At 40.8% G+C, this 9,645-nt stretch overlaps 1 protein-coding gene across 1 annotated transcript; it reads left to right on the plus strand.

Annotated features, from left to right (window-relative positions):
- The first annotated feature begins 3,606 nt into the window (after nt 1-3,606).
- LOC106608560 (uncharacterized) lies at nt 3,607-9,422 on the plus strand. The gene is made up of 8 exons (XM_082977356.1): nt 3,607-3,796; nt 5,337-5,498; nt 6,019-6,078; nt 6,391-6,541; nt 6,783-6,854; nt 7,139-7,378; nt 8,427-8,540; nt 9,004-9,422. Exons 1-8 carry the CDS (start codon nt 3,727-3,729, stop codon nt 9,104-9,106), a joined length of 972 nt encoding a protein of 323 aa, XP_082833482.1. The 5' UTR covers nt 3,607-3,726; the 3' UTR covers nt 9,107-9,422.
- The last annotated feature ends 223 nt before the right edge of the window (nt 9,423-9,645 follow it).

The following is a 9,645-nucleotide window of genomic DNA, read 5'->3' on the forward strand; positions in this document are numbered from 1 at the left end:
CAGATGACCTGGCCTCCACAATCACCTGACCTCAACCCAATTGAGATGGTTTGGGATGAGTTGGACCACAGAGTGAAGGAAAAGCAGCCAACAAGTGCTCATCATATGTGGGAACTCCTTCAAGACTGTTGGAAAAACATTACTCATGAAGCTGGTTGCCAAGAGTGTGCAAAGCTGTCATCAAGGCAAAGGGTGGCTACTTTGAAGAATCTAAAATATATTTTGATTTGTTTAACACTTTTTTGGTTACTACATGATTCCATATGTGTTATTTCATAGTTTTGATGTCTTCACTATTATTCTACAATGTAGAAAATAGTAAAAATAAAGAAAAACCGTTAAATGAGTAGGTGTGTCCAAACTTTTGACTGGTACTGTATGTTGAATACAACTTTGTTGTGGCCTCATTTGACATTGATTCTAACATGTTTTAGTCATAGGAAAGGCAAGGGCATCAGGCAAATTTTGAAGAGTCTGATTACAGCCACGTGATACTCAAGTAAAATAAAGAGGTATGGATTTGTACTGAACGGAAATAAACTCAGCAAAAAAGGAAATGTCACTTTTTCAGGACCCTGTTTTTCAAAGATAATTTGTAAAAATCCAAATAACTTCACAGATCTTCATTGTGAATTTTTTAAACACGGTTTCCCATGCTTGTTCAATGAACCAAAAACAATGAATGAACATGCACCTGTGGAACGGTCGTTAAGACACTAAAAGCTTACAGACGGTAGGCAATTAAGGTCACAGTTATGAAAGCTTCAGAACACGAAAGAGGCCTTTCTACTGACTCTGAAAAACACCAAAAGAAAGATGCCCAGGGTCCCTGCTCATCTGCGTGAATGTGTCTTAGGCATTCTGCAAGGAGGCATGAGGACTGCAGATATGGCCAGGGCAATAAATTACAATGTCTGTACTGTGAGACGCCTAAGACAGCGCTACAGGGAGACAGGATGGACAGCTGATCATCCTTGCAGTGGCAGACCACGTGTAACAACACCTGCACAGGATCGGTACATCCGAACAGCAAACCTGCGGGACAGGTACAGGATGACAACAACAACTGCCCGAGTTACACCAGGAACGCAAAATCCCTCCATCAGTGCTCAGACTGTCCGCAATAGGCTGAGAGAGGCTGGACTGAGGGCTTGTGGGCCTGTTGTAAGGAAGGTCCTCACCAGACATCACCGGCAACAACGTCGCCTATGGGCATAAATCCACCGTTGATGGACCAGACAGGACTGACAAAAAGTATTATTCACTGACGAGTTGCAGTTTTGTCTCACCAGGGGTGATGTTCGGATTCGTGTTTATCGTTGAAGGAATGAGCGTTACACCGTTACGCCTGTACTCTGGAGAAGGATCGATTTGGAGGTGGAGGGTCCATCATGGTCTGGGGCAGTGTGTCACAGCCTCATTAGACTGAGCATGTTGTCATTGCAGGCAATCTCAACGCTGTGCGTTACAGGGAAGACATCCTCCTCCCTCATGTGGTACCCTTCCTGCAGGCTCATCCTGACATGACCCTCTAGCATGACAATGCCACCAGCCATACTGTGCATTCTGTGCGTGATTTCCTGCAAGACAGGGATGTCAATGTTCTGCCACGGCCAGCTTAGAGGGTGAGGGTTATCGCCATTCCCCCCAGCAATGCCTGGGAACTTGCAGGTGCCTTGGTGGAAGAGTGGGGTAACATCTCACAGCAAGAACTGGCAAATCTGGTGCAGTCCATGAGGAGGAGATGCACTGCAGTACTTAATGCAGCTGGTGGCCACACCAGATACTGACTGTTACTTTTGATTTTGACCCCCCTTTGTTTTGGGACACATTATTCCATTTCTGTTAGTCACATGTCTGTGGAACTTGTTCTGTTTATGTCTCAGTTGTTGAATCTTGTTATGTTCATACAAATATTTACATGTTTTTTTTGCTGAAAATAAACGCAGTTGGCAGTGAGAGGATGTTTCTTTTTTTGCTGAGTTTATAAACACAACATGTAATGTCTTGGTCCCATGTTTCATGAGCTGAAATCAAAGATCCTTGAAATTTTCCATATGCACAAAAAGCTGATTTTTTTTCTCAAATGTTGTACACAAATATGTTTACATCCCTTTTAGTGAGCATTTGTCAAAATAATACATCCACCTGACAGGTGTGGCATATCAAGAGGCTGATTTAACAGCATGATCATTACACAGGTGCATCTTGTGCTGGGGACAACAAAAGGCCACTTGAGAATTTGCAGTTTTGTCACACAACACAATGCCACAGATGTCTCAAGTTCTGAGGGAGTATGCAATTGTCATGAAGACAGAAATGTCCACCAGAGCTGTTGCCAGATTAGTCAATGTTCATTTCTCTACCATAAGCCACCTCCAACGTCGTTTTAGAGAATTTGGCAGTACATCCAACCGGCCTCATAACTGCAGACCACGTGTAACCACGCCAGCCAAGGACCTCCACATCCAGCTTTTTCACCTGTGGGATTTCTGAAGGGAGGGGGGGTTGGGTGCTGAGGAGTATTTCTGTCTGTAATGAAACCCTTTTGTGGGGAGAAAAACATTTCTGATTGGCTGGGCCTATGCCCTCTCAGGCCCACTCATGGCTGCGCCCCTGCCCTTATATGAACTGCAACTCAGCAAAATCTTTAAAACTGTTGCATGTTGCTTTTTTATTTTTTGTTCAGTATAATATTAGACATCAAATGTTGAATTGTAGACATCAAAAGAGTTAACAATTGCTTCCAGCAGCCTGTGGGCCATCAAAGTTTTATCGGGTAAAAGATTACACAAAATGAAGACAGACTCTATGTAAATGTTCATTATTAAAGGTGCAATCTGTAACTTTGTGCTCATAACCTTGTGCACAAACAATCAAAGTGATCCAAGCTCCATATGAACTAAACAGTGTCTTACCCTGGTTAAGACCCCACCTCCTCTGCAGTCGTAGACACTCAAAGCAGAAATGAAACTACAGGTTGCACTTTTAACAACATCTTTCAAATAGCACCATCTGTTGTCTGTGTCTATATCTCTACAATAAATACTGCAATAACCCTTTATTTCACTAGGCAAGTCAGTTAAGAACAAATTCTTATTTACAATGATGGTCTACCCCAGCCAAACCTGGGCCAATTGGGCACCACCCTATGGGACTCCCGATCATAGCCAGGTGTGATACAGCCTGGAATCAAACCAGGGTCTGTAGTCCCACCTCTAGCACTGAGATGCAGTGGATTAGACTGCTGCGCCACTCGGGAGCACAGAGCAACTTTATATCTGTTTGGGTCAACTGCACTAAAAAAAGAGAACACATTTTGTTTATTTTATATTTGTGTGATGTTTGATTAGCCATACTTCTCTTCTCTGACATTCAGACAGTATGTCTGTAGTGCAAGTGTGGCCACCTCCGGTCTTGGAGCGCCCCAGTGTGTCCAACAGGTTTAACACACACTAATCCTGCTTGGCTGGAACAAGTACCTAGTACGACACACAGTTGCAGGATCATCATTGAAACATTAGGGAGTGTCAGGTTTAGATGAACACTACTACAGACCTCTGACTCACTTCACTTTAGTGGTCGTATGAGCTGATCCGCCCATTAAACACCACACACATCTTCAGACACAACTATATACCATCTGTCTCTCAGGAGAAGATCACTCACTATAAGGATCCAGACAAGCAACAGTTATCCATGAAGCTGTAGTCAGAGAGACTGTGGATGATGGGTTGTCTCATGGTCACTGGGGGTCTCCTTGTAATTCTACTGTTCCATCCTCCAGCAGCTCAGAGTAGGTTTACCATCTATGTTTAGTAAGTTTACCATGTATGTTTAGTATGTTACCATCTATGTTTAGTATGTTACCATCTATGTTTAGTAAGTTTACCATCTATGTTTAGTAAGTTTACCATCTATGTTTAGTATGTTACCATCTATGTTTAGTAAGTTTACCATCTATGTTTAGTATGTTACCATCTATGTTTAGTATGTTACCATCTATGTTTAGTATGTTTACCATCTATGTTTAGTATGTTACCATCTATGTTTAGTAAGTTTACCATCTATGTTTAGTATGTTACCATCTATGTTTAGTATGTTACCATCTATGTTTAGTAAGTTTACCACCTATGTTTAGTAAGTTTACCATCTATGTTTAGTAAGTGTACCATCTATGTTTAGTAAGTTTACCATCTATGTTTAGTAAGTTTACCATCTATGTTTAGTATGTTACCATCTATGTTTAGTATGTTACCATCTATGTTTAGTAAGTTTACCATCTATGTTTAGTAAGTTTACCGTCTATGTTTAGTAAGTTTACCATCTATGTTAGTAGGTTTACCATCTATGTTTAGTATGTTACCATCTATGTTTAGTAAGTTTACCATCTATGTTTAGTATGTTACCATCTATGTTTAGTAAGTTTACCATCTATGTTTAGTATGTTACCATCTATGTTTAGTAAGTTTACCATCTATGTTTAGTAAGTTTAACATCTATGTTTAGTAAGTTTACCATCTATGTTTAGTATGTTACCATCTATGTTTAGTAGGTTTACCATCTATGTTTAGTATGTTACCATCTATGGTAGTAAGTTTACCATCTATGTTTAGTAAGTTTACCATCTATGTTTAGTAAGTTTACCGTCTATGTTTAGTAAGTTTACCATCTATGTTTAGTAAGTTTAACATCTATGTTTAGTAGGTTTACCATCTATGTTTAGTCGGTTTACCATCTATGTTAGTAGGTTTACCATCTATGTTTAGTAAGTTTACCATCTATGTTTAGTATGTTACCATCTATGTTTAGTAAGTTTACCATCTATGTTTAGTATGTTACCATCTATGTTTAGTAAGTTTACCATCTATGTTTAGTATGTTACCATCTATGTTTAGTAAGTTTACCATCTATGTTAGTAAGTTTACCATCTATGTTTAGTAAGTTCACCATCTATGTTTAGTAAGTTTACCATCTATGTTAGTAGGTTTACCATCTATGTTTAGTAAGTTTACCATCTATGTTTATACAAATATGTCAGCTGTTTCAGAGCTGAGTAAATGTTACAATTCAGTGGATAAAAAAGTTGATATACTGCTTTGTTTTTTGATTGTGTTGTTAATACCAACTTTATTCATTACATTGCTAATTATGTTAAATTATATTATAGTGTGTCATTGAATTTTGCAATACTACTTCACATTTTCTGTTATACTGGCTTTGTTGATTTCAATTAGATTTGCTAATATATTCTCTCAATTATCAGCATATGAATATGTTGTGTATATTTGCCGTTATTGGTACATTATGTTCCTGTCATACTGTCATTACTACAGTGGAGAGCCCAGATACAGATGTGGAGGACCTGAGGTTCGAAGAGTTTTGTCTGAAAATCTCTGATGATTCGCACTGTACAACCGCTGAACCAGAGCCCAGACAAACAGTTACCAACAAGAGCACACAACTGGCAATGTCTTCACCGTCAGATGACAAGGAAGGTGGGTCACTCTAGCTTTGAAAATTAACAAGATATCTTCGTCCTTAGAGCACAAGACCTCATACCAATAGTATAGATTACAGGTTATACACATTCAATCCATCACATCCTACTTTAATAACAGCTTTTAGTCATTTTTCTTGCAAACTCAACTCTTCCCTCAGAGTCAGAAATGTCTGTCAATTCCTCATCAGTTGCAGCTGAGGTCATGGGTAAGCTATTTTAGACTATAGGCCTATGTTAATCAGTTCATCATGCGGAATTGTGATACATTTGTGAGTCAACAATAACACGTCATATGTAGTTGCATCACAAATAGAGATTTATCAATAACCAATTTACTTATTCAAGGCTTCCCACCAGTCAGTGGCGAACTGGGTCCGGTAGAGAGGGAGGGGTGTCGCTGCAAGACAAGGGTCACTCCCTAGCTTTAAGACATCACAAGTCATCTTCATCCATAAATCACAAGCTAATACAGGTTAGAGAAGTCCATCACATCCTGCTTTAATATCTTTTATCAGATATAAACTCCACTCTTCAACCGGCTGTCAGTTCTTCATCACTTGTGGCGAACTTCATGGGTAAGCTACATATTTCAGTCTATAGGCCTATGTTAGTCAGTTCAACAAGCTGAATGTATACACGCTTAGAAAAACAGGTTCCAAAAGGGTTCTTCGGCTGGCCCCATAGGAGAACCCTTTTGGGTTCCATGTAGAACCCTCTGCGGAAAGGGTCCTATATGGAACCCAAAAGGGTTTTACCTGGAACCAAAAAAAGGTTATTCGAAGAACCCTTTTAGATTCTAGATAGCATCCTTCTCTTTTAAGACTGTAGTTGCAATACAAATAACGGTTTATCAGTTTATATGACTGATTGACTTTGTTACTGTTAAGGCATCCCACCAGGCCGTGGGAAACTGGGGCCGATAGAGAGGGAAGGATGTCGCTGCAAGACGTGGCAGGAACACACAACTGACCAGTCTCTTGTCATGAGCATAGAGTTCAGGTTCCCTGCACCGGATGTGTGTAACTCCACAGAGATCATGTGAGTGTGTGTGCGGTGTGTGTGTGTGTGTGTGTGTGTGTGTGTGTGTGTGTGTGTGTGTGTGTGTGTGTGTGTGTGTGTGTGTGTGTGTGTGTGTGTGTGTGTGTGTGTGTGTGTGTGTGTGTGTGTGTGTGTGTGTGTGTGTGTGGGTGAACGGGTTATGACAATGTGTTAATGGTCAAAGGCCAGTTGAATGGTCAGTATCTATCAGCCATTAACCACTGCTGCTATTCTCTCCTAGTGAGACACTGGCAGATGGTAGGAAGGTTTGTGTGAATACCTCTCTCACAAGATACCTTGCACCGCTGTTTGGGTGAGTTTGTCTGTTAGATATAATACAATATGAGGTCTTAGTTACATTTTTAGTTTCTCCATTGATGCTTGTTTGTGCATTGTTTTCTTCATCTGATCAAATCAGTTAGCTGTGGCCCTTACTCATATCAGTGGGGACTTTTCTTTCTTACTATTTTCCAGTTTTTTTTACATCGCTTGCATATTGTGGTAAAGATCTGACGTCCTATTCCTCTGTGTCCTTGTGGTAATTTTAACTGAGCATGTAACAAACCGTAATATATCGATATTTTCCGCATTCCCCAGGCCTTCAACTGACCAAGACTGGGAAGGGACCACAACCCCCAACCCAAACACATCTGCAGTATCCCCGTCTCCAACCACACAGATAGAGGAACAAATAAGCATTACACCCCCAGGACCCCAAGCACCCCCAGGACCTCCAGCCCCCCCAGCACCCCCAGGACCCCCAGCCCCCCCAGGACCCCCAGCAACCCCAGGACCCCCAGCACCCAATGGGTCCTCAGGACGCTTTGGACAACAGGGGTAACTAACTACAGTTGTTATTCTCAGTTTACTGTGGTCAATCACTATGTTTGTATGTCTTACTGTGGTGGGTTGTGGGTAGTAGTATAGCTATTTTACCTCCAGCCATGTTGTACCTACCTATTAACAACATGGACTAAACTAAATCTCTAAATGTTTATCCTTATTTTCATACTGGAAGAAGTATATTTACTGTAAAAACATATCTTTAATGTCAACGCCCCTTTAGCCTTCAGAACAGTCTCAATGCGTCGGGGCATGGATTCTACAAGGTGTCAAAAGCGTTCCATGGGGATGCTGGCCCATGTTGACTCCAATGCTTCCCACAGTTGTGTCAAGTTGGCTGGACGCCCTTTGATTGGTGGACCATTCTTGATACACATGAGAAACTGTTGAGTGTGAAAAATCCAGCAGCATTGCAGTTCTTTGCACCTACTACCCACTAGCGGTTCTGGGGGGGGGGGGGGGGGGGCCTGTAACAACAATTTTGGACCCCCTTATGGCCCCACTAAATGTGGAGTATGAAATAATTTTTACATAACACATTTTTGCTAGCGTTCTTTTTTTACATCCGTTATTAGACAGTGGCAACGATGATGAACATGGTATTTTGCTTGCTAATGCCTGCAATGCAGTGAAGAAAACGATATGACAACAATAACGTCTAATGTAACTGGCCCCTCTAACAGTACAACTGGCCCCAGCTTGGCCCCCCCAGTTGAAATGGTCTACAACCGCCTACCATACCCTATTCAAAGGCACTGCAATATTTAGTCTTGCCTATTCAACCGCTGAATGGCACACATACACAATCCATGTCTCTGTTGTCTCAAGGCTTAACAATCCTTCTTTAACCTGTCTCCTCCCCTTCATCTACACTGATTGAAGTGGATTTAACAAGTGACATCAATAAGCGATCATAGCTTTCACCTGGATTCACCTGGTCAGTCTGTCATGGAAAGAGCACGTGTTATTAATGTATTGTTCACTCAGTGTATATCAGTAGTGACTTTGATCAAGTGTATTTCTCTGTTTCTATCTCATGCAGACCTAGTCTGCAGAGATGCATGTGCATCGAGACGGAGAGCAGAAGGATAGGAAGGCTCATCTCTAAAATGCAGTTTTACCCACCCTCTTCAAGCTGCAACGTTGCGGAGGTTATGTAAGCTTCACTGTTGTACTTTATACTGTATTATTGGACATCACATTACTGTATTATTGGACATAATTTACCCACCACACTTTGTTTCACAGTACTTTTTACAGTTTTGCTTTACAAACACAGAGAGAGAGAGAGAGAGGAGAGAGAGAGAGAGGAGAGAGAGAGAGAGAGAGAGAGAGAGAGAGAGAGAGAGAGAGAGAGAGAGAGAGAGAGAGAGAGAGAGAGAGAGAGAGAGAATTATTGTGAAGGCAGTGTATATTTGACCGGCAGAAAATAGATGTACGCTAAACAATGTTAACTTTTATGCCTTTAACATCTGAAACTATCCCAAACCCTCGTTCCTAAACCTAATCTATGCCAAAACAGACATTTTCTTCTTACGGTAAAACATTGACTTCCTGTTGTGAATGTTTGAGTTAACATAGCTGTTTCTTATGACTCTCCCCTGTTGTTCTATGCACAGTGCAACTCTGAAGACGTCAGGTCAAGAGATTTGCTTGGAAGTCACTGCACCCTGGGTCCGCAAAATCCTGGAGAAAATCAACTTACAGTCAGACTCCCCTTGAAGGAGTTAACCTAATTTCAACACATCCTCCTGAATGACGCTAGGCTGAAAATAAAGTTATATTTCATGAAAGATGTGTGCTCAGCACAGTATTTCTTTGATCCAACAGTTGGTAGTAAGTAGATGTTGCTGATTATCAAAGTGTTACATGTGCTGTACTTGATTTTACAGGAAATGGAAATGTTTTTTTGGCATCTGATTTCTGCTATTTGGACAACTAAACCACTGAGAGGAAGGGAAATTTGCTAATGTAATTTGAATTTCACATTTTAACGACAACTTAAACTCGTTGCAAATAAACCGCTCACCAACCTTGAGTATGAGAATTTCCTTCATGACAACTGTTATTATATTATCAGGTGTTGTAAATGTAAAACATGTCAGCAAATAAAGTAACAGACTAAATCAAATCAAATGTATTTATATAGCCCTTCTTACATCAGCTGATATATCAAAGTGCTGTACAGAAATCCAGCCTAAAACCCCAAACAGCAAGCAATGCAGGTGTAGACGCACGGTGGCTAGGAAAAACTCCCCAGA

The sequence above is a fragment of the Salmo salar genome, chromosome 07, assembly GCF_965601325.2.
Source record: "Salmo salar chromosome 07, fSalSal1, whole genome shotgun sequence".
In the NCBI taxonomy this organism is placed as follows: domain Eukaryota; kingdom Metazoa; phylum Chordata; class Actinopteri; order Salmoniformes; family Salmonidae; genus Salmo; species Salmo salar.